The sequence below is a fragment of the Pelophylax lessonae genome (assembly GCF_965119305.1).
Source record: "Pelophylax lessonae genome assembly, chromosome: 4".
Classification (NCBI taxonomy): Eukaryota; Metazoa; Chordata; class Amphibia; order Anura; family Ranidae; genus Pelophylax; species Pelophylax lessonae.
The window spans coordinates 118,508,165-118,534,008 of NC_138771.1; the positions used below are offsets into that span (position 1 = coordinate 118,508,165).

Here is a 25,844-nt window from a genome sequence, read left to right on the forward strand (position 1 = left end):
TCAATAATTTGTGTGGCCACCATTATTTTCCAGCACTGCCCTAACCCTCTTGGACATGGAGTTCACCAGAGCTTGACAGGTTGCCTCTGGAGTCCTCTTCCACTCCTCCATGATGACATCATGGAGCAGGTGGATGTTAGGGACCTTGCGCTCCTCCACCTTCCGTTTGAGGATGCCCCACATATGCTCAGTATGGTTTAGGCATGGAGACATGCTTGGCCAGTCCTTCACCTTTACAGATTCTTTAGCAAGGCAGTGGTCATCTTGGAGGTGTGTTTGAGGTCATTATCATGTTTGAATACTGCCCTGCAGCCCAGTCTCCGAAGGGAGATCATGCTTTCAGTATTTCACAGTACATGTTGGGCATTCATGGTTCCCTCGATAAACTGTAGCTCCCCAGTGCCGACAGCACTCATGCAGCCCCAGACCATGACACTCCCACCACCATGCTTGACTGTAGGCAAGACACACTTGTCTTTGTACTCCTCACCTGGTTGCCGCCACACATGCTTGACACATCTGAACCCAAATACGTTTATCTTGGTCTCATCAGAACATGAGATATGGTTCCAGTAATCCTTGTACTTAGTCTGCTTGTCTTCAGCAAACTGTTTGCAGGCTTTCTTGTGCATCATCTTTATAAGAGTCTTGCTTCTGGGACAACAGCCATGCAGACCAATTTGATGCAGTGTGTGGCGTATGGTCGGAGCACTGACAGGCTGACCCCCCACTCCTTCAACCTCTGCACCAATGCTGGCAGCACTCATATGTCCATTTTTCCAATGACAAGCTCTGGATATGATGCTGAGCATGTGCACTCAACTTCTTTGGTCGACCATGGCAAGGCCTGCTCTGAGTGGAACCTTTCCTGTTAAACTGCTGTATGGTCTTGGCCACCAAGATGCAGCTCAGTTTTAGGATCTTGGCAAACTTCTTATAGCCTAGGCCATCTTTATATAGAGCAACAATTCTTCTTTTCAGATCCTCAGAGAGTTATTTGCCATGAGGTGCCATGTTGAACTTCCAGTGTCCAGTATGAGAGAGAGAGCGATAACACCAAATTTAACACACTTGCTCCCCATTCACACTTGAAACCTTGTAACACTAATGAGTCACATGACACTAGGGAGGGAAAATGGCTAATTGGGCCCAATTTGGACATTTTCACTTAGGGGTGTACTCACTTTTGTTGACAGCGGTTTAGACATTATTGGCTGTGTGTTGAGTTATTTTGAGGGGACAGCAAATTTACACTGTTATACAAGGTGTACTACTTTACATTGTAGCAAAGTGTAATTTCTTCAGTGTTGTCACATGAAAAGATAGAATAAAATATTTACAAAATGTGAGGGGTGTACTTACTTTTGTGAGATACTGTATACATATATATATATATATATATATATATATATACACACACACACACACACATACAGTGCCTTGAAAAAGTATTCATACCCCTTAAAATGTTTCACATTTTATCATATTACAACCAAAAACGTAAATATACTTTATTGAGATTTTGTGTGATAGACCAACACAAAGTGGAATAATTGTGAAGTGGAAGGAAAATTATCAATGCTTTTCAAAATTTCTTACAAATAAATATCTGAAAAGTGTGGCGTGCATTTGTATTCAGCCCCCTTTATTCTGATACCCCTAACTAAAATCTAGTGGAACCAATTGCCTACAGAAGTGTCATTTCTTCAGTGTTGTCACATGAAAAGATATATTAAAACATTTACAAAACGTGAGGGGTGTACTCACTTTTGTGAGATACTATATATATATATATATATATATATACATGATAGAATTAAACATACTAGGCTCTTTTCTTTATCATGAAAGTTGGTGACTTTATATATTTCCCAGGCTCCATGTTGGGCATACTCCTCCTATAATACACTAATACTCACCAGGGGAACAGTATACCAGGCGTTAACATCTCCAACACGTATGAGATTGTGCGTGCATGCAAAGTGAGATGTTCTATCACATAACCTGCAAATTCTGTTTTTATGTATTTAACATACATAGGATGATTTTTGGCATTATATATGCATTCAGTGATTTTATTTGATCATTAAATTGAATCTATAATGTAACATCTCTTAGTCATTTGTAGTGATATTCAGTACAGGGCTTCATGAGTCTCCTGAAGAAGCCATATTTCTGGTGAAACATGTTGAGTGGAAACCACTGTACACACATCATGACCACAAGAAACTGTTGTTGGTTTTAAATAAATACTTGTTCTTAACTTTGATCTAAAATACAATTTGTATTATTTTTTTATATTAAAAACTTCTCGCACCTTAAAAATCCCTTTCTATGCTTTATCTGCAATAAATTCCTAAATACTTTGTATTACAGATATTAAAAAATCTTAATTATTGATACTGAGATATGTTTTACCAAAGGGAATGCCTAACCATTGTGTTCACATTTAACAAGCTGAGGACACTATCAGATCTGCAGATGATGTCAGTTAAAGCAATCTGACAAGTAAAGTTGTTCCTCTAAATTAAACTTGTCTCTATTTTTATTGTCTCTAATGTCAACTTTAGCAACAACCACAAAATATTTTTTCCTAATTTTCTTGTTCTTTTGTATAGGCACGCAAAGGCACAGTATACATTATGAATACAAAAAAGAAGAATGCCCAAGGGACTTTGTAAGACACAAACCACAAGGTATAAAATGTACAAAATGTATTAAACTTTAAACACTTTAGTACATACAATTGAAATGAATCTAAAAAAACATAGGTACATAGATATATGCATGGGTTTCCATAGTTGCATAAATAAAAATATAACTGACAATCCAAGGTGTAAATGTATATATAGTAAGATTTCTCTACGCGTTTCACGAGACGATGCACGCTTCCTCAGTAGATACTTATATAAATGCTTGAAATTAGAGACAGTTGTTAGGCCTCAGAGCAGAAAGGGAGGATAAGAAAGAAAATAGGGGGGGAGTAAGCAAAAAAGGGGGGAAGGGAAGACCAAAAGACTTACAATTGTGTATATAATAGTCCTATAATATCCAAACCAGGGTAAACAGTCAAATAGATTCATGGTTCCCATAGAACTTCCCATTGGAGATGAAGACGTGGAAAAAAGAAAGAGATCACCAAGCGGTCCATGCAGTTCTCCCCGTGGGCTGTGGAGGGGAGGGGGCCAGCCAGACAGGCAAACATCCAAGAATAGTAGGCAAATTAATGGAAACCCTATTAAAGGATAGGATTGTGGAACATCTTAAATCCCATGGATTGCAAGATGAAAAATAACATGGGTTTACTTCAGGGAGATCATGTCAAACAAATCTTATAGATTTTTTTGACTGGGTGACTAAAATAATAGACGCTGGAGGTGCAGTAGACATTGCATATCTAGATTTTAGTAAAGCTTTTGACACTGTCCCACATAGAAGACTTATCAATAAACTGCAGTCATTGAGCATGGACTCCCATATTGTTGAGTGGATTAGGCAGTGGCTGAGTGACAGACAACAGAGGGTTGTAGTCAATGGAGAACATTCAGAACAAGGTCATGTTACCAGTGGGGTACCTCAGGGATCTGTACTGGGACCAATTTTGTTTAATATCTTCATAAGTGATATTGCAAAAGGCCTCGATGGTAAGGTTTGTCTTTTTGCTGATGACACAAAGATATGTAACAGGGTTGATGTTCCTGGAGGGAAACCCCAAATGGAAAAGGATTTAGGAAAACTAGAAGAATGGTCAGAACTCTGGCAACTGAAATTTAATGTGGATAAGTGCAAGATAATGCACCTGGGGCATAAAAACCCAAGGGCAGAATATAGAATATTTGACACAGTCCTGACCTCAGTATCTGAGGAAAGGGATTTAGGAGTAATTATTTCAGAAGACTTAAAGGTGGGAAAACAATGTAATAGAGCAGCACGAAATGCCACCAGAATGCTTGGATGTATAGGGAGAGGTATAAGCAGTAGAAAGAGAGAAGTGCTTATGCCGCTGTACAGAACACTGGTGAGACCTCACTTGGAGTATTGTGTGCAGTACTGGAGGCCATGTCTCCAGAAGGATATAGATACTCTAGAGAGAGTTCAGAGAAGAGCTACTAAACTAGTACATGGATTGCAGGAAAAAACTTACCAGGAAAGGTTAAAGGACCTTAACATGTATAGCTTGGAAGAAAGAACAGAGGGGATATGATAGAAACTTTTAAATACATAAAGGGAATCAACTCGGTAAAGGAGGAGAGCATATTTAAAAGAAGAAAAACTACCACAAGAGGACACAGTTTTAAATTAGAGGGGCAAAGGTTTAAAAGTAATATGAGGAAGTATTACTTTACTGAGAGAGTAGTGGATGCATTGAATAACCTTCCTGCAGAAGTGGTAGCTGCAAATACAGTGAAGGAGTTTAAGCATGCATGGGATAGGCATAAGGCTATCCTTCATATAAGATAGGGCCAGGGACTATTCATAGGATTCAGATATATTGGGCAGACTAGATGGGCCAAATGGTTCTTATCTGCCGACACATTCTATGTTTCTATGTTTAAGAAGGTGGCGAGGTCCAACATGTTTCCAGACTATTTAGTCAGCCCCTGTCCATTAGCCACCCCAATAGTCTATTAGGTGTGAGCTTGTTTGGTTTCTGGTGTGCATACCTTTTGGAATATTCAGGGAAGGTGAGTATCTATCAGCTAGGGAACCATATGTTCCAATAGCATCCACTTGGGTTTGGTTCTGTTTATTCTTTTCAATGTCTAGGCATTTTTTTGTATTACTTCACAGTATTTCATTACTGTTTTCTGCACACTAATATGGCACTATTACTTTCGTGATTGGTTTCACAGCTTGGAATTCACTCATTAATGGGCCATTCACTGGCCTCTACACTTCACTATCTTTGATAATGGACACTTATTTGTCGCCTTTTTTTTTATTCCCTTTTTTAATTCATAACATTTTTTTCTTTTTACATGTAAAGTACCCTAAGGTAAACGCGTAATGAGGTCCACATATCATCTATTGCACCCATGTACAATTCCCCTCTGTAAATGCCCCCCCCTTTTTTTTTTTTTTACACATTGTCTACACTTTATACCTTTTACTATTAGCTACTCCTGCGTTTACACTGGGTTGTTTTTTGCACTATTACACGTGGGATGTGATGTTTAGGAACTTGCTAGTCGCTACTGGGACCAATGGCCCCCTATTGAGCTTTACTGTTGCTGTTTTCCAACTTTCAGTATTTGTACATCCCTGACCACTGTGACACCATGTCATCATCTTGGATGTTTGCCTGTCTGGCTGGCCCCATCCCCTCCACAGTCCCCAGGAGAACTTCATGGACCGCTTGGGGATCTCTTTCTGTTTTCCTACATCTTCATCTCCAATGGGGAGTTCTATGGAAACCATGAATCTATTTGACGGTTTACCCTGGTTTGGAAGTTTGTCAGGACTATTATACACACAATTGTAAGTTTTTTGGTCTTCCCTCCCCCATTTTTTGCCTACTTTCCCCCCTTCCCCCTATTTCCTTTCTTATCCTCCCTTTCTGCTCTGAGGCCTAACAACTGTCTCTAATTTCAGGCATTTATATATGCATCTCCTGAGGAAGCGCGCATGGTCTTGCGAAATGCGTAGAGAAATCTTACTATATATACATTTACACCTTGGATTGTCAGTTATATTTTAATTCATGTGACTATGGAAACCCATGCATATATCTATGTAACAATGTTTATTCTAATTATTTCAATTGTGTGTATGTAAAGTGTTTAAAGTTTATGTCACGTACCTGGTAGGTGAGCCTGACGTGTAGAGGGCCTCTCGTACAACTCAGGCTCGTGGGCCTCTGATAGTGAGACAGCGGCCACAGGAGCACGGTGACGTAGGAGTGCCTGTAATCAGTCTAGTAGTAGCGTGGGCGCAGTGAGCGGGCTGGTATGAGGCAACTGGGAGCAAGCTTGCTGGGCTGTAGTTGTAGCAGGCCGGATGAGCAGGGTGCAGGGTCAAATAAGCCGGGTAGGTAATGGTCGGGTAGGAAGGACATAGACAATAGGCAGCAGAGTAATCGGGTCACAAGCTGGGTCGGTACCAGGAGAGCAGCAAAGCAGGATCAACAGGCAGGAGCAAAATCCAGAAGACAAGCCAGGGTCAGGGTAGGAAGCAGACAAGCACAAGTTAGAGATAAGCCAGATCAAGATCAGAGGTCGCACGGAGTCAGGAACAGTACACAGAAGCTGCAGACAAAACAGCAATGAATCCCGAGGTCCCGGGAATGCTCTAAGACACACACACTGTTTTGTCTCCATTCAAATGTGAGTTGCCACTTTTTAGTTCCTTTATTCAATAAAGCAGTGACTATACTTCACTATGGGAGTTGTTCCCTTTCTTTACATATTTATGTATTCCGAGTGGAGCTGATGTGGGAGATACAAGGAGCTGGCATATTATCTGCATGAGTCTTCTGATCTGACACACAGGCTGGATACGATCCCTGTAATGGGGATCATCGCATTGTGGTAAGGGGCCAATTTTATCTTTCGGTGGTGGTCTCTATACACTTGGCTTTTGAAACGTGGAGTGTCTGGCATTTGCTTTTGGGAGCACACTTTCCTCGGAAGGACTTGGTTCATTCCTACTATTTGATTTTATTAATACCTTTTTGGACTGTGCAGTTCATTTCATTGTCATAAGCGCTACACTATATCTATTAAATGAATCCAATGCGGAGAGTCAGTTTAAATAGCCAGCTTGACGCCATTTAATGGCGGGAAGTTCCAACTACCTTATGGACCAGACTTCTCTGACAGTTTAATAAATTTTTTTACATTTTATACCTTGTGGTTTGTGTCTTACAAAGTCCTTTTGTTGCATTCTTCTTTTTTGTATTCATACATATCGGGACTAAAACACTTTCATGTCCCTCATATGCCAGCTCTCCTCTGTATAAACAGTATAAATTATATTTGTATTGCAGAAAAGTCAGTCAGTTCCCCCGCATCCAATTCGCATGACAGGAGAGTTTGGCCAGCTCTCAATGAGCCGGTTCACACATCTTCGTGGTGGCTGCGGAGCGGATTGCACAGGGGTCCTGTGCATCTTTGGCTCTGTTTCAGGTCTGAATTCAGGCAAAAATTCAGGCCTGATTCATTCCTGAAAGAGGGAACAGGGATGCACTGGACCCCTGCCCTGAGCGTCATTCGATTTAAGTGCGCACCAAGCCCTAAACTTCTTTTTGTTACATTTCTTCAGGTGCTTCCAGGTTTCTGGCTTGGGCCAAAATGATGTCATAAATCCCAGAAGTCTTCATGGGCATTTTTTTTGTTCATCTGGAGGAGGGTTATTTCCAGATAAGCACACCCTCCTACCTTCATGCCTGATATTCACATGCAAAGCATTCTCTGAATGGTGCCTGTGCCAAGCAGACGACCCCCTGTATTCACAATGCATCAGGCTGGCCACTCAGCAGGGGACCTGGAAGCAAGTGGAGATCACTGAAGTAGTGATGTCTACTTCAGTGATTTCCAGCTTCAGGGGCATCAGTCAGGTATAGTATATGTATAGTTAAAATGCATATGCATGTAAAAATATACCGTGCACAGAATCATTTTATAACTTTCTCTTTTCTCCATTATTCACTGAAATTATTAGAGGCTTCCTGAGTTGGAACTATTCATATTTCTAACTTGTAAACAAACCACAGCTTAGTATAGTTGTGATTGGTTTCCTTGAATTTAGACTACAATGTATTATTCTAGGTGTTTTTTAATGTATGAACGCAATGGGCTAACAGAATTTGAGTAGTTGAAAGGAACTGACTGCATGATTTAGTGACAAAGGGGGCCCTTAAAATGTCTTTCAAAGCAGCAAAGTCCCTCTCTGTGGTACCTGGTATGGTCACTGGTGATAAAAAAATGACACCGATCTCAACATGAAATGTGACTGCATTAAGAACATTGTGAACATGATCAATATAATACCAGGGACCAGTTATGTGGATTGTAGTAGCCAGGGAAGAGGTGGGTAGCAGTTAATGGAATAACTTTTGTCCTTCATTTTGCAGCTGACACTTTTTCCTCAGTAGCTCACCAGTCTTTTCTCAACATCAACTGACTTTTTAGGCATATAAGATTTCAGGGCCTTGGTGTAAATTCTTAGCCCTCCCATCCCTTCCATCACCATAGCAAGCAAGTGCTTAACCCTGTGCTTTAGTTTCAAGTTAAGGCATGGTAAATGCTTCATATACTGTATATGATAGCAGTCTGGGAATTATAAATAACTCACCAATTTGTTAAAAAAAAAACTCAATTTAGCAGAATTTTTGCAAAACAAACATTTTTTTTTCTTTTTTTTTTTTTTAGACACACAGATCCAAGATGAAAGTATATGCAATCTTTAATGTCGTTTCTATTACTATCTACTAATTATGGACATGTATCATTGAACGAATACAGGGATAAACACAGGGAAAAATGTATTTACTAAAAGCTCATCAATAAACACCCAACTGGACTTTGGTTACAGTAGTGGATTTTCAATTATTTTCCTGGAATTACTGTACAGTAGATTTCTAGAAAAATTAACAATATCAGAGAAATTATTGTACATTTTCATTTGACATGAACCAATATTTAAGGGTTCTGGTCATCTTTGTCACATTTCAGCATTACTTTTACCCCTACACCTCTCTTTGTGGTTTCAAATGCATCCAGAGCCTTCTCTAAGGGAAAGCGATGTGTAACCAATGGAGCTACATTCACTCTTTTAGAAGCTAACATAGAGATAGCCATTGGCCACCTGCAAGAGAGAAAAAGCCAGTCAAAACCATTTTGTTTGATAAGCAAGACACACAAAATTTGTCTGTAAACATTTCAAGCCTTATTACATCTACTTACGTATTACAATATCGGAATATCCCTCTGATATCAACCTCTCGCACTGCTGCATTAACAATTGGAACATTGACCATTGCAGGCCCCAGACCAACAAGAATTAAAGTCCCACCAGAGCGTGTTGCCTATGGGGAAAAAAGTTATATAAAAAATTTTTTTTCCTCCTCTTAAGTATGTTGACCTAATATGTGAAACTGGAAGTTACGGTGCCTTGCGAAAGTATTCGGCCCCCTTGAACTTTGCGACCTTTTGCCACATTTCAGGCTTCAAACGTAAAGATATAAAACTTTAATTTTTTGTGAAGAATCAACAACAAGTGGGACACAATCATGAAGTGGAATGAAATTTATTGGATATTTCAAACTTTGTTAACAAATAAAAAACTGAAAAATTGGGCGTGCAAAATTATTCAGCCCCTTTACTTTCAGTGCAGCAAACTCTCTCAAGAAGTTCAGTGAGGAACTCTGAATGATCCAATGTTGACCTAAATGACTAATGATGATAAATAGAATCCACCTGTGTGTAATCAAGTCTCCGTATAAATGCACCTGCACTGTGATAGTCTCAGAGGCCCGTTTAAGGCGTAAAGAGCATCATGAAGAACAAGGAACACACCAGGCAGGTCCGAGATACTGTTGTGGAGATGTTTAAAGCCGGATTTGGATACAAAAAGATTTCCCAAGCTTTAAACATCCCAAGGAGCACTGTGCAAGCGATAATATTGAAATGGAAGGAGTATCAGACCACTGCAAATCTACGAAGACCTGCCCGTCCCTCTAAACTTTCAGCTCATACAAGGAGAAGACTGAACAGAGATGCAGCCAAGAGGCCCATGATCACTCTGGATGAACTGCAGAGATCTACAGCTGAGGTGGGAGACTCTGTCCATAGGACAACAATCAGTCGTATACTGCACAAATCTGGTCTTTATGGAAGAGTGGCAAGAAGAAAGCCATTTCTTAAAGATATCCATAAAAAGTGTTGTGTAAATTTGGCCAAAAGCCACCTGGGAGACACACCAAACATGTGGAAGAAGGTGCTCTGGTCAGATGAAACCAAAATCAAACTTTTTGGCAACAATGCAAAACGTTATTTTTGACATAAAAGCAACACAGCTCATCACCCTGAACACACCATCCCCACTGTCAAACATGGTGGTGGCAGCATCATGGTTTGGGCCTGCTTGTCTTCAGCAGGGACAGGGAAGATGGTTAAAATTGATGGGAAGATGGATGGAGCCAAATACAGGACCATTCTGGAAGAAAACCTGATGGAGACCTGAGACTGGGACGGAGATTTATCTTCCAACAAGACAATGATCCAAAACATAAAGCAAAATCTACTATGGAATGGTTCACAAATAAACATATCCAGGTGTTAGAATGGCCAAGTCAAAGTCCAGACCGGAATCCAATCGAGAATCTGTGGGAAGAACTAAAAACTGCTGTTCACAAACGCTCTCCATTCCACCTCACTGAGCTCGAGCTGTTTTGCAAGGAGGAATGGGCAAAAACTTCAGTCTCTCGATGTGCAAAACTGATAGAGACATACCCCAAGCGACTTACAGCTGTAATCGCAGCAAAAGGTGGCGCTACAAAGTATTAACTTAAGGGGGCTGAATAATTTTGCACACCCAATTTTTCAGTTTTTCATTTGTTAAAGTTTGAAATATCCAATAAATTTCGTTCCACTTCATGATTGTGTCCCACTTGTTGTTGATTCTTCACAAAAAATTACAGTTTTATATCTTTAGGTTTGAAGCCTGAAATGTGGCAAAAGGTCGCAAAGTTCAAGGGGGCCGAATACTTTCGCAAGGCACTGTATACAAATAACACTATGGTGGCGTAAAATCCAAACTAAAGTTTTAAACTAAATTCATGCATATTATTCAGGAAATAAATTAGCTGTGAAATGTTCTGTTCTTGAATACAGATTGTTATAGTAACAACTAGGAAAATAACTGACTGGCCACTCTGTCAGCCAGGAGTCTATAAGGAACCCTAGTAATATAGAAAGGTAGAACAGAAAACCAGGAAGAGCTACCCAACTACAAGATGGCAACTTTATAGATACACACAAAGATCACTCTATACCAGGGGGTAAGCAATCTGCAACACTGGTGCCAAGGCTGATACACATTCCACTGAAGATTGCATGCAGCTAGACTGACCAGTGCTGCTGCCAAAGGTGCTCCTTATTCTCATTCATCCAGAGTGGGGGCACTCTAATACTGGAGGTGTGTTACTGGCCAGATCAACAGGTAAGAACAGAGGGGAAAAGCCTAAAACAGGAAAACGGATGCAGCCACTACTTTTACGAATTGGTAAACTGCAATATATAAAACAATTTTTTACATAGTTACATAGTTTGTGAGGTTGAAAAAAGACATCAGTCTATCCAGTTCAACCCATGTGTGTGTGTGTGTGTGTGTTTACTGTTAACCGTACATTGTATACCCCTTTATGTTGTGGTCTTTAAGGTGCCCATCTAATAGTTTTTGAAACTATCGATGCTCCCTGAATTACACATCCTTACTGCTTTGACAGTAAAGAACCCCTTACGTATTTTAAGGTTAAACCGTTTTCCTCTAGTTTTAGTGAGTGGCCACATGTCTTATTGTATTCCCTTTCTCTGAAAAGTTTGTTCCTTATGCTAGGGTCATCCCCCATACAGTATTTGTACATTGATATCATATCCCCCCTCAAGCGTCTCTTCTCCAGAGAGAATAAGTTCAATGCTTGTAGTCTTTCCTCATAGCTGATGTCCTCCATTCCCCAAATTATTTTTGTTACCCTTCTCTGGACTCTCTTCAGTTCCAGCACATCCTTTCTGTGGACCGGTGCCCAGAACTGGACGGAATACTCCAGATGTGGTCGGACCATGTGGAGTCTTGTAGAGTGGGAGAATAATCTCTTTATTTCTGGAGTGAATCCCCTTTTTTTATACATGCCAGTATTTTGTAATGCAGCCAGAATCTATTGTAATACACTTTAAAGCGGAATTGTCACCATGAAACTAAAGTTGAAAAACATCAATACCAGTAAATTAACATCCCGCAAACTCACCCACCACAGTTTTATTTACTCTGAACCTAATATGTCCCACAGACTTTTAGCAACAGTATGCTTCCTCCTCTGTCAGACTTTGGTGCCACGCTGCTATCTTTCTCCAGCTTAGTTTCTTACATTGTAACTTGAGCCAGTCTCTTGAGAATATATCTCTGATGCTGGCAGAGCGATTACCTAGGTCACCCAACATTAAAAATTCCTTGTTCCAGCAACACCTTGATGCAAAAAATAAAGCCAAAAGGGCACATGCGTGGTACAAGTTATCTTAAGATAAAAAGCAACCTTGCTGCAGCATGTTTGGAACAAAAAGGTTCATTCTGCAGGTAACATACAGAATAAACATATTTGTGGGAAATAAGTATTTCACTATAATTTGCGCCTTTAAAAATACATGCATTTAACAGGAAAACATATCCCTAAGGTGGTGTCCGCTTTAGATGGCTTTCTTAGTCCAATTGTTGCTATAAACTTAGCAAAAAAAAAAAAAAAAAAAAAACGAATCTGTCCTGTCCTTAAATGAATGACTGGCAATTAAAAGTGGGAACCTCTGTGTGGCAAAATATCCCAGACCAGGCCTCCCAATTAGTGTTGAGCGAACACGGACTGTATTATTCGTGTTCGTACCGAATAATTGGATTTTTTGTACCCGAACACGGACACGGACACTTTACTGTATGTTCGGGTAAAAATCCGTGTTCGGTCGTTTTATTTCCGGGTTTTGCATGCTTTGGCGCTCTTTTCATGGCGGGCTTTCAACAGCCAATCAACAATCGTTTAACTGGTGTGCCTTAAGCCATCCCAGCCATGCCTGCAAATGTCTCAGTAGCTGTGATTGGCCGTCTGAAGCATGTGACCAAGTCTTTATAAGTTCGAGGCAGCCGCAGCGGCGTCATTATGCTGCTTAGATTCAGGGACAGAGCACACATCAACGTGCTGGCTGCTGATTAGGGAAAGATAGGCAGGAAAAAACCATTTGTGTCCGGATAGAATTGAGGGACAGGTCGGAGTGTTTAGGCAGGGCGAGTTGTAGGCATTTTAGGGATAGAGTCTGCTGAATTATATAGGGTCAGTGTCTTCTACAAACTACAATCGATATTGCTGTGTGGGGGGTGGGGTCTGCACTCAATCCTGATCTACGATCTCTTCTCAATCCTGTTAGGGACAGAGTCTGCTGAATTTTAGGGAAACTGTGTTCTACAAACTACAATCGATATTGCTGTGTGGTGTGGGATTGGAGATAGGCAGGTGTCAGTGATCCACATCCATTTTTCTGTGTGTGAGCTGCAGTGAACACAATCTTTTTGGGCTGCAGTGAACACAATCTTTTTGGGCTGCAGTGAACACAATCTTTTTGGGCTGCAGTGAACACAATCTTTTTGGGCTGCAGTGAACACAATCTTTTTGGGCTGCAGTGAACACAATCTTTTTGGGGTGCAGTGAACAAAATCTTTTTGGGGTGCAGTGAACACAATCCTTTTTGGTGTGCAGTGAACACAATCTTTGTGGGGTGCAGTGAACAAAATCCTTTGTGGGGTGCAGTGAACACAATCTTTTTGGGGTGCAGTGAACAAAATCCTTTTTGGGGTGCAGTGAACAACATCCTTTTTGGGGTGCAGTGAACACAATCTTTTTGGGGTGCAGTGAACAAAATCCTTTGTGGGGTGCAGTGAACACAATCTTTTTGGGGTGCAGTGAACACAATCTTTTTGGGGTGGAGTGAACAACATCCTTTTTGGGGTGCAGTGAACAAAATCCTTTTTGGGGTGCAGTGAACAAAATCATTTTTGGGGTGCAGTGAACACAATCTTTTTGGGGTGCAGTGAACACAATCTTTGTGGGGTGCAGTGAACACAATCTTTTTGGGGTGGAGTGAACAACATCCTTTTTGGGGTGCAGTGAACAACATCCTTTTTGGGGTGCAGTGAACACAATCTTTTTGGGGTGCAGTGAACACAATCTTTGTGGGGTACAGTGAACAGAATCTTTGTGGGGTGCAGTGAACACAATCTTTGGGGGGTACAGTGAACACAATCTTTGTGAGGTGCAGTGAACACAATCTTTGTGGGGTGCAGTGAACACAATCATTGTGGGGTGCAGTGAACTCAATCTTTGTGGGGTACAGTGAACACAATCTCATACTGAAGGTTTGAGGGTGCTGCCTGTTCCATACTCCCCCTACTCCTCATCTAGCCTTTTAGGGGTACAAACAATAGTAATTGGGGCCTAGTGTGGTTGTGTACGTGTGATATACATACACTTTTTTGGGATCATATTTTCTATTCCGCTATTTAATCAAAAACCTTTGGGGATCAGTTAAATTGGGGGATAGTCTGTGTTGGTACGTGTGAGAGAGATCCACCTTTCCAAGTTGTTGGGGTTCATCTCATACTTCTGAAGGTTTGAGGGTGCTGCCTGTTCCATACTCCCCCTACTCCTAGCCTTTTAGGGGTACAAACAATAGTAATTGGGGCCTAGTGTGGTTGTGTACGTGTGATATACATACACTTTTTTGGGATCATATTTTCTATTCCGCTATTTAATCAAAAACCTCTGGGGATCAGTTAAATTGGGGGATAGTCTGTGTTGGTACGTGTGAGAGAGATCCACCTTTCCAAGTTGTTGGGGTTCATCTCATACTTCTGAAGGTTTGAGGGTGCTGCCTGTTCCATACTCCCCCTACTCCTAGCCTTTTAGGGGTACAAACAATAGTAATTGGGGCCTAGTGTGGTTGTGTACGTGTGATATACATACACTTTTTTGGGATCATATTTTCTATTCCGCTATTTAATCAAAAACCTCTGGGGATCAGTTAAATTGGGGGATAGTCTGTGTTGGTACGTGTGAGAGAGATCCACCTTTCCAAGTTGTTGGGGTTCATCTCATACTTCTGAAGGTTTGAGGGTGCTGCCTGTTCCATACTCCCCCTACTCCTAGCCTTTTAGGGGTACAAACAATAGTAATTGGGGCCTAGTGTGGTTGTGTACGTGTGATATACATACACTTTTTTGGGATCATATTTTCTATTCCGCTATTTAATCAAAAACCTCTGGGGATCAGTTAAATTGGGGGATAGTCTGTGTTGGTACGTGTGAGAGAGATCCACCTTTCCAAGTTGTTGGGGTTCATCTCATACTTCTGAAGGTTTGAGGGTGCTGCCTGTTCCATACTCCCCCTACTCCTAGCCTTTTAGGGGTACAAACAATAGTAATTGGGGCCTAGTGTGGTTGTGTACGTGTGATATACATACACTTTTTTGGGATCATATTTTCTATTCCGCTATTTAATCAAAAACCTTTGGGGATCAGTTAAATTGGGGGATAGTCTGTGTTGGTACGTGTGAGAGAGATCCACCTTTCCAAGTTGTTGGGGTTCATCTCATACTTCTGAAGGTTTGAGGGTGCTGCCTGTTCCATACTCCCCCTACTCCTAGCCTTTTAGGGGTACAAACAATAGTAATTGGGGCCTAGTGTGGTTGTGTACGTGTGATATACATACACTTTTTTGGGATCATATTTTCTATTCCGCTATTTAATCAAAAACCTCTGGGGATCAGTTAAATTGGGGGATAGTCTGTGTTGGTACGTGTGAGAGAGATCCACCTTTCCAAGTTGTTGGGGTTCATCTCATACTTCTGAAGGTTTGAGGGTGCTGCCTGTTCCATACTCCCCCTACTCCTAGCCTTTTAGGGGTACAAACAATAGTAATTGGGGCCTAGTGTGGTTGTGTACGTGTGATATACATACACTTTTTTGGGATCATATTTTCTATTCCGCTATTTAATCAAAAACCTTTGGGGATCAGTTAAATTGGGGGATAGTCTGTGTTGGTACGTGTGAGAGAGATCCACCTTTCCAAGTTGTTGGGGTTCATCTCATACTTCTGAAGGTTTGAGGGTGCTGCCTGTTCCATACCCCCCCTACTCCTCATCTAGCCTTTTAGGGGTACAAACAATAGTAATTGGGGCCTAGTGTGGTTGTGTACGTGCGAGATACATACACTTTTTTTGATCATATTTCCTATTCCGCTATTCAATAAAAACCTTTGAGGATCAATTGAATTGCGGGATAGTCTGTGTCGGTACGTGTGAGAGAGATCCACCTTTCCAAGTTGTTGGGGTTCATCTCATACTTCTGAAGGTTTGAGGGTGCTGCCTGTTCCATACCCCCCCTACTCCTCATCTAGCCTTTTAGGGGTACAAACAATAGTAATTGGGGCCTAGTGTGGTTGTGTACGTGCGAGATACATACACTTTTTTTGATCATATTTCCTATTCCGCTATTCAATAAAAACCTTTGAGGATCAATTGAATTGCGGGATAGTCTGTGTCGGTACGTGTGAGAGAGATCCACCTTTCCAAGTTGTTGGGGTTCATCTCATACTTCTGAAGGTTTGAGGGTGCTGCCTGTTCCATACCCCCCCTACTCCTCATCTAGCCTTTTAGGGGTACAAACAATAGTAATTGGGGCCTAGTGTGGTTGTGTACGTGCGAGATACATACACTTTTTTTGATCATATTTCCTATTCCGCTATTCAATAAAAACCTTTGAGGATCAATTGAATTGCGGGATAGTCTGTGTCGGTACGTGTGAGAGAGATCCACCTTTCCAAGTTGTTGGGGTTCATCTCATACTTCTGAAGGTTTGAGGGTGCTGCCTGTTCCATACCCCCCCTACTCCTCATCTAGCCTTTTAGGGGTACAAACAATAGTAATTGGGGCCTAGTGTGGTTGTGTACGTGCGAGATACATACACTTTTTTTGATCATATTTCCTATTCCGCTATTCAATAAAAACCTTTGAGGATCAATTGAATTGCGGGATAGTCTGTGTCGGTACGTGTGAGAGAGATCCACCTTTCCAAGTTGTTGGGGTTCATCTCATACTTCTGAAGGTTTGAGGGTGCTGCCTGTTCCATACCCCCCCTACTCCTCATCTAGCCTTTTAGGGGTACAAACAATAGTAATTGGGGCCTAGTGTGGTTGTGTACGTGCGAGATACATACACTTTTTTTGATCATATTTCCTATTCCGCTATTCAATAAAAACCTTTGAGGATCAATTGAATTGCGGGATAGTCTGTGTCGGTACGTGTGAGAGAGATCCACCTTTCCAAGTTGTTGGGGTTCATCTCATACTTCTGAAGGTTTGAGGGTGCTGCCTGTTCCATACCCCCCCTACTCCTCATCTAGCCTTTTAGGGGTACAAACAATAGTAATTGGGGCCTAGTGTGGTTGTGTACGTGCGAGATACATACACTTTTTTTGATCATATTTCCTATTCCGCTATTCAATAAAAACCTTTGAGGATCAATTGAATTGCGGGATAGTCTGTGTCGGTACGTGTGAGAGAGATCCACCTTTCCAAGTTGTTGGGGTTCATCTCATACTTCTGAAGGTTTGAGGGTGCTGCCTGTTCCATACCCCCCCTACTCCTCATCTAGCCTTTTAGGGGTACAAACAATAGTAATTGGGGCCTAGTGTGGTTGTGTACGTGCGAGATACATACACTTTTTTTGATCATATTTCCTATTCCGCTATTCAATAAAAACCTTTGAGGATCAATTGAATTGCGGGATAGTCTGTGTCGGTACGTGTGAGAGAGATCCACCTTTCCAAGTTGTTGGGGTTCATCTCATACTTCTGAAGGTTTGAGGGTGCTGCCTGTTCCATACCCCCCCTACTCCTCATCTAGCCTTTTAGGGGTACAAACAATAGTAATTGGGGCCTAGTGTGGTTGTGTACGTGCGAGATACATACACTTTTTTTGATCATATTTCCTATTCCGCTATTCAATAAAAACCTTTGAGGATCAATTGAATTGCGGGATAGTCTGTGTCGGTACGTGTGAGAGAGATCCACCTTTCCAAGTTGTTGGGGTTCATCTCATACTTCTGAAGGTTTGAGGGTGCTGCCTGTTCCATACCCCCCCTACTCCTCATCTAGCCTTTTAGGGGTACAAACAATAGTAATTGGGGCCTAGTGTGGTTGTGTACGTGCGAGATACATACACTTTTTTTGATCATATTTCCTATTCCGCTATTCAATAAAAACCTTTGAGGATCAATTGAATTGCGGGATAGTCTGTGTCGGTACGTGTGAGAGAGATCCACCTTTCCAAGTTGTTGGGGTTCATCTCATACTTCCGGTTTGACGCACATCCCTTGCCTGGCGCATGTGCTGAATTTGGTGGTGCAGAGGTTCCTTAAAAACTACCCCGATATGTCAGAGCTGCTGCAGAAAGTGCGGGCCGTTTGTGCGCACTTTCGGCGTTCTCACCCTGCTGCTGCTCGCCTGGCAGCGCTGCAGCGTAACTTCGGCCTTCCCGCTCACCGCCTCATATGTGACGTGCCCACAAGGTGGAACTCCACCTTGCACATGCTGGAAAGACTGTGCGAGCAGCAGCAGGCCATAGTGGAGTTTCAGCTGCAGCACGCACGCGTGAGTCGCTCTGCGGAACAGCACCACTTCACCACCAATAACTGGGCCTCCATGCGAGACCTGTGTGCCTTGTTGCGCTGTTTTGAGTACTCCACCAACATGGCCAGTGGCAATGACGCCGTTCTCAGCTTAACTATCCCACTTCTATGCCTCCTTGAAAAAACAATTCGGGCGATGATGGAAGAGGATGTGGCACAGGATGAGGAGGAGGAGGAGGATGAAGAGGTAACATTTCCAAGGCTTTCAGGGCAGTCATTCGCAAGGGGCTCCGAGGGTGGGTTCCTGCACACGCAAACGCCAGGGACGCAATTGTCCAGCAGGGGCACAGTTCTGGAGGATGAGGAGGATGAGGAGGAGGAGGAGCTGGAGGAGGAGATGGAACCATGTTCACAGCAGGGTGGCACCCAGGCCAGCTCATGGCCATCACTGGTGCGTGGCTGGGGGGATACAGAGGACACGGACCATACACCTCCCACAGAGGACAGCCTTTCGTTGCCTCTGGGCAGCCTGGCACACATGAGCGATTACATGCTGCAGTGTCTCCACAACGACCGCCGAGTTGCCCACATTCTAACTTGTGCTGATTACTGGGTGGCCACGCTGCTGGATCCCCGTTACAAGGACAACGTACCGTCCTTAATTCACTCACTGGAGCGCGATCGCAAGATGCGCGAGTACAAGCGCACGCGGGTAGACGCCATGCTGCTGGCATTCCCATCTGACAGCGGGGCCACAGTGGAAGCACAAGGCAGAGGAGGAGGAGGAGGAGGTCGCCAACGCAACCAGGGCACCGCCAGCACCTCAGAAGGCAGGGTTAGCATGGCCGAAATGTGGAAAAGCTTTGTCAGCACGCCACAACAAACAGCAGCACCAGCAGCTCAGATGGAACGTCTTAGCAGGAGGCAGCATTTTACCAACATGGTGGAGCAGTATGTGTGCACACGCCTACATGTAGTGAATGACGGGTCTGCCCCCTTCAACTTCTGGGTCTCCAAATTGGGCACATGGCCTGAGCTTGCCCTTTACGCCTTGGAGGTGCTGGCGTGCCCTGCAGCCAGTGTATTATCTGAACGGGTATTTAGCACGGCTGGGGGCGTTATAACAGACAAGCGCAGCCGCCTGTCCAGAGACAATGTGGACAAGCTCACGTTCATTAAAATGAACCAGGCATGGATCCCACGGGACTTTTCCGTACCTTATGCAGAATAGCAATGGATACCGACCTTACCCACCCATTGTTCCATTTTTGCTCTTTCTCACTCTTTTGGGGTGTACCCTCATTTAAAATTTGTGAAAAGAAGCAGTGTTGGCTACCTCGTCCTCCTCCTCAGGGCCAGATTAATGTAGGGGCTATTGGAGCTGCAGCTCCAGGCCCCTACCTTTTATATAGGCCCCGGGTTGGCCATATTCACTGTTACCGCTCTTCTGTCACTTGTAAACACAGAAGTCTGGCTTCTATGCTCGCTTCCCCAGGCAGCACCCTCAGAACCTCCCCACACAGCGTGAAGGCCGGACAAGGAGGGACAGTTGGCGATGCATGGATGTGTTTATGGGCTTCAGAGACAGCATCCCATGTTGAATTAGGCATGCATGGCTGCACCCTTCCTCCTCTGGGTGCATGGCAAGGCACGGCCCTAAGGCCCTTCAAAATCCTCAGCACCAAGCCCATGATGCTGTTAATCCGGCCCTGGTCCTCCTCCACCGCCGCTTCCACCTACACCGCCCATAGGTGTGCGCAGCCTATTGCATTAAGGTGTGCACCCCAAAGTTGAAATACACATGCATGTGTTTGCCAGCAGGGAGAGTAATGTATCGGGGCCATGTACCTGTAGGCAAGGAGAAATAGAGCAGAGCAGGTCCCAGGGAGATCTTTCCCATCTCCTCACTGGCAATGCTATGTGCCCTAGGTGATTAGGGTGTGCCCAGGCACACCCAGCACACCCTGTGCGCACGCCTATGTCACCGCCACATCCACCACCACCTCAACCTCCCTCCTACTCCATATGGGCCTCGTCCTTCAGAGATGAAGAAGAACATTGTTTTATTTTTCTGTTTTTTTTTGTTGTTTTAAGTTATTTCCCTATCCACATTTGTTTGCAGAGCACTTGCCATGCTCTTAATTACGTTTTGCTGCCATTTGCAGCACTCTAGCCCTTTCCTTTGGTGTTTTAGAGCCATTTTAGTGCCTTAAAGTTCGGGTCCCCATTGACTTCAATGGGGTTCGGTGTCCGGGAAAAGTTCGGTAAAAGTCCGGGACACGGACCCGGACTTTTTTTTAAAGTTCGGCCGAACCCGTCGAACACGGACATCTAGGTGTCCGCTCAACCCTACTCCCAATGAAAGATATTCCTACTTTTTTCTGAAAATGTAAAATAATTTTAAGTTGTAAGATTGCATCATAAGTACAGGCTTCCCAATGTAATAAAATGTTCTGTAACTTGTGGATACATTTCTGTCAGAACTTTTAAAATTACAGTATATACTCTGGTGATCAGGATGTATGTCCTGGTGCCCCCATCTGCTCATTTATGCTTTGGCATTCACTAGTCATAAGTCATTGTAGAAACAATTGTAGAAACAATAAATCTCTATGGAGAACACAGGTACAGCATACACCATAGCAAAGAACACGTCAGATTTTTTTATGTTCTAATGGGGAGTGTCTACCACAGTGCTGTAGTCTACTGTGCAAAAAACACAAAGAAATACAAACCTAACATTCCCAATATCAAATATGTAAAACACCCCCCTCCCCACCTACACTGATCCTAAAATGGTGTTAAGTGTGTGTTTCGCTTTGGGTTGCAGAATGTGGTAGAAAATGTTGCTGGCACTGCTTAGTAACACATGGTGCTGCAGGACCTTTCATGAACACTGAGTATTGTAGGATCAAGTGGAATGCAGCCAGAATCTACAAAGTACATACAGCACCCACATGTAAAAGCGGTTAAAAGCAAATAAAGTGAGAGTGTTTTAACCACAAAAATAATGAGGTAATGTTTAGTTTGTCAGCCTTCCAGAAGTGTGTTGACTGTTAACTTTGTACACACCTTACCAAAAGAGATTTTAAAGCCATGAAAAAGAAATATATGAATTAGCACTGAGCTAAATTTCTGTTTAACACTTTTTATTTGCTTTAGCGTCACAAATGATGTCACTTCACTAATTAGCATTATGAACTTCAAAAAAGCAGACCACTTTCTTTTTCCTTTAGTAGTCGGGAGTCAAACAAGAGATATGTGGCCAAGATATACAAGTAGCTAGAGATCACACAAAGCAAGAGGCAAAGAGAGATAGAGATGAGGTAATACTAAGCAACCATGCATCGAATCAGTTAGGGTCCTTTCACATGGGCTTTCTGATCAGGTCCATCTCTCAGTTTTTCAGGCGGACCTCATTGGATGCTCCATGCACCCCTATGGAGCAGCAGAAGTCAGCGGTGATATGTCCCCTGGGACCCGCTGCTATCCAATCCGTGAAATCCAGACGGATGGAAACCCTATTTTCCATCCGTCTGGAGGATCAGATGAAAACGGACAGGCAGTCCATTTTCATCCGATCTCCCAAAGAGGAGAGAAGGGCACTGACATTTACGTCTCTGCACAGTGAGCTGTCATCTGCCTGCTCAGCAGGGATCGGCAGATCGATCCTCGCTGAGCAGAACAAAGTCCCCCGGGTGTAAAGCCCGTGTGAATGGACCCTAAGGGGTTTCCGATGTAAGCACGCTTTTCACTCTATAGGACCAATATTTCTATGAAACCTGACAAGACCATTTCCACCAAAAAATAAAAAATAAATAAATACCCAAACACACTACATGTTGACTAATCGTGCCCCACAATCTAAAATATGGCTGCCAGAAAATATGTTTTTAGCCTAAGGCCAACAGTCTAATGGCTGAATTAAAAAAAAGAATAAACAGAAAAAAAAAAAATGAACAGATCCCTCCAGCCCCACAAGCAAGGTAGATGGAGAAATCCCCCCTGCCAGGACATTGTACTCTGACATTGGGACTGCTATCAGAATACACTGATCAGTGGCTGTATCCGATGAGGAGTAAAAATACTTGAGAACGCAAAACGCATTTATTTAAAATATTTTTTCTGAACCAAATCTGGCATCAGCTCTTTGGGGTCAACCCTTTGGGGAAGACCTACAGTGGTGTAGCAGGAGATGTGAGCTTAAAATAAAACTGTAGTCAAAAATGTTTTTTTTTATTTTTGGGTAGAGCAAGGGAGGATTAAAACCCATGTCCATTTTTTTTCCATCTGTGTCCCACTGCAAAGATTTTGCTTCACTTCCTGTCCCATAGCCAAAAAGAAAATAATAGGAAATCCGTGCAAATAAAGGGAATTCTTTGGGGACCCCCAGGTCACCAGAACTAATGTCCCCATTAGAAGATTTCCCTCTATTACTTTTCTGGGGACAACCCAAAATTTAGGATTTTCTTTTACTTTCACTTTCAATGATAATAGTAAACAGGACATCAATAGAGGGTGAATCTTCATAACGGGAGCAAAGACAGCAATAAAATCTGAGAAGTGTTCAAATCTATCTCCATTCTATCTAAAACTAAAAAAAAAAGTTTTGTCTTTAGTTACACTTTAACCAATTGTGTATTATGTAGGCAGTTTTTCTCTTCAAACACCTGCGCATGAAGAGAAGGACTCCTTTGTGGAGTTTCTGAACCAAAAAAAATGGTGATATCAATATTCTATATTCTTGATGATCATATTTTAAAATTGACTCAAATATGAGTTTTATCTGATTTTACTATGGATAGTAACTAATAATACCATTGGAAACTACTCTGCATTTCTTAAGAGGAACCTGATGCTTAGTTTTGTACAATTACTCCATCAATTTCAGCCATTGGTATTTGAAAGAAATGTTTAGAGTATATCCTATAAGTGTTAAAAAAAAAAAAAAAAAAAAGTATTGTCTTAACGGCTTTACATTTCACAAGATAGGAATAGAGACCTTAACCACTTCAACTTCAGAAGGTTTTACCCGCTTCCTGACCAGAGCACTTTTTGCTATTTGGCATAGTGCTGCTTTAACTGATAGTTGCGTGGTCATGCAACGCTTTACCCACACAAAATTTGCGTCCTTTTTCTCCCCACAAATAGAGCTTTCTTTTGGTGGTATTTGGCGATTTGAATATAAACAAAAAAAGACCGAAATTAAAAAAAAAAAAAAAAAAAAAAAAAACTTGATTTTTGTCTTACTGTAAAATCCTTTTCTCTGAGGATTTTGGTCTTACCTTATTTAGCCTTATTTAGCCTGGAAACCTGAAAGTCCACCGACGGTGGAACCGTTAGTTTCTTCAGCAAAGACTCCTCAAAGAGATATCTTCTGGCAAAGCGCTAAAGCCCCGTACACACGATTAGATTATCGAACGAATTACTCTTGACTAGGCAGAAAAAAACTGGAGTCCTACAGAAGGAAGTGACGGTATACCCTCTGGGACTGCCCCAGGGGCGTAACCAAAAAGGTTTCCACCTAGTCCTACTCCTAGAGAGCAAGAGCATAAGCCCAATGGTCTGAAGACTTGAAGCTGTGTCTGTCAGTGAACGAAAGAGAAATTATATTTTCTACTTTTGGTTATAAAAAAAATCCAATTTAGGCCAAAATGTATTCAGCCACGTCTCTAGTAAAAAAAAAAAATAATAATGATTAAAAAAGCATATATTTATTGGTTTGCGCAAAAGTTATAGAGTCTACAATCTACGGTACGTTTAGTTGAATTTACGCAGCTTTTAGTCAGGACAGTACAACCCCCCCCCCCCCCCCCCCCCCAAATGACCCCTTTTTAGAAAGTAGACACAACAAGAAATTTGCTGAGAGGCATGTTGAGCCCATTGAATATTTAATTGTTTTGTCACAAGTGATTGAAAAATGACAAAAAAAATAATATAGTTTTACACAAAGTTATTACTGAAATGATATATTTATCACACATGCCATGGGTATATGTAGAATTACACCCCAAAATACATTCTACTGATTCTCCTGAGTATGGGGCCACCACATGTGTGAAACTTTTTGGGAGCCTAGCGATATACAGGACCTCGAAAACCAATCACTGCCTTTAGAATTTCAAAGGGCGTAAACTGCTCATTTCACTTTCTCGCTACCTATCACGGTTTCGGAGGCCATGAAATGTCAAGAAAGCACAATGACCCCATTTTAGAAAGTAGACACCCCAATCTATTTGCTGAGAGGCATGATGAGTTAATGGAATTTACTATATTTTGCCACAAGTTTTGTGAAAATTACAAAAAAGTGCGAAAACCAGGGAGCAGGCAGGTGATGATGCATTTAGAGTTTATAAGAGGCAGTCTGCACATGTCCAACATGGCTGCCAACGGGAGGGCAAGGTAAGACCTTGACAAACCATTATAGGTTTCCAGCCAAATTGTCTGGCAAGGGTCAAATTTGGATTTGCAGCGATAAATTGATTAGCATACAAATTGTTTGGTCCACAATAGATCCATACAGATTTTCCATGAAAAACAGCTCAAAAAAATCAAGGGGAGAAAAATTGGCTGTTTCCACCTGAATTCCGGGTTGGCCAGTGAATAGGGGAAGTATGGAATCTGTGGGCTGCCAATCACAATTTGCAAGCGTAACAGGAAGGGCACTATGGGCTCTACGGGCCTGCGTTCGAAATCTTGGTGGCTGTGGGCCACTACTTGTGCTAGCCACTGCACCAGCTTGAACTGCACTTATGGGACTTGTCACGTCACTAAGTGATACTGCAGTGCTGGTTTGTCTACGGCCAGTTCACCAGAAGGTTGAGCGGCACTAGTACCGACACTCTGCTGCATATGAAAATCCTGCATTTGTTGCACCTCAGCAATAGAAGAAAGGGGTCATCAGGTATGCCTGACCTCAGCAGGGAACTCTACTCTGTCGTCGGAGCTATCTGTCAGGGTGCTGCTGCTCTCTACAGGTTCGTATACTTTGCCTGATGCTGACAGTGAGGACTCCCCATTGCTCTCATCTGTCATTTTCAGTATCCTGTAGGCTAGGTACCTAGTGTGACTCACAGGTAAAAAAGCACCTGGTTGTCGAGGACTGTTTGAACCGCTATGAAAAAAAATTACTGCTAGTGCTAGCAGAGATCAGGCCTGACTTTGCTAACGCTGCAGTTTTGTGTGCTGTGTATTGGAAGTGAAAGTGATGTATTGATACTGTACTTCTTGGGGGCTGGGTGGAGGGGCTAAACGCAGGTGCTTGCAGGTGTTAGGGCTGAGCCTGCTAACGCCCCATTTTTGAGAACACTAAACTATTGGAGACGCTAATATAATTCTGATCAGATCAAAGATATTGATCCATTCAGACACTATACTAGTATTGGAGGTATAAAGTGTGTGTTATGTTACTGGCAATCAAAGGGTTAAAATCTGACGCTATCTGGGATTGACCCTAACTGGCAC

At 42.4% G+C, this 25,844-nt stretch overlaps 1 protein-coding gene across 1 annotated transcript in view; it reads right to left on the reverse strand.

Moving 5' to 3' along the window:
• Positions 1–8,586: 8,586 nt before the first annotated feature.
• The window catches only part of SORD (sorbitol dehydrogenase), a 145,544-nt gene continuing 128,286 nt past the window's right edge, over positions 8,587–25,844 (reverse strand). Inside the window, exons 8-9 of the mRNA XM_082253298.1 lie at positions 8,904–9,025; positions 8,587–8,805 (exon numbers count right to left, since the gene is read on the reverse strand). Coding sequence (XP_082109424.1) covers positions 8,640–8,805; positions 8,904–9,025 — 288 coding nt within the window. The 3' untranslated portion in view covers positions 8,587–8,639. The remainder of the gene's footprint in view (positions 8,806–8,903; positions 9,026–25,844) is intronic.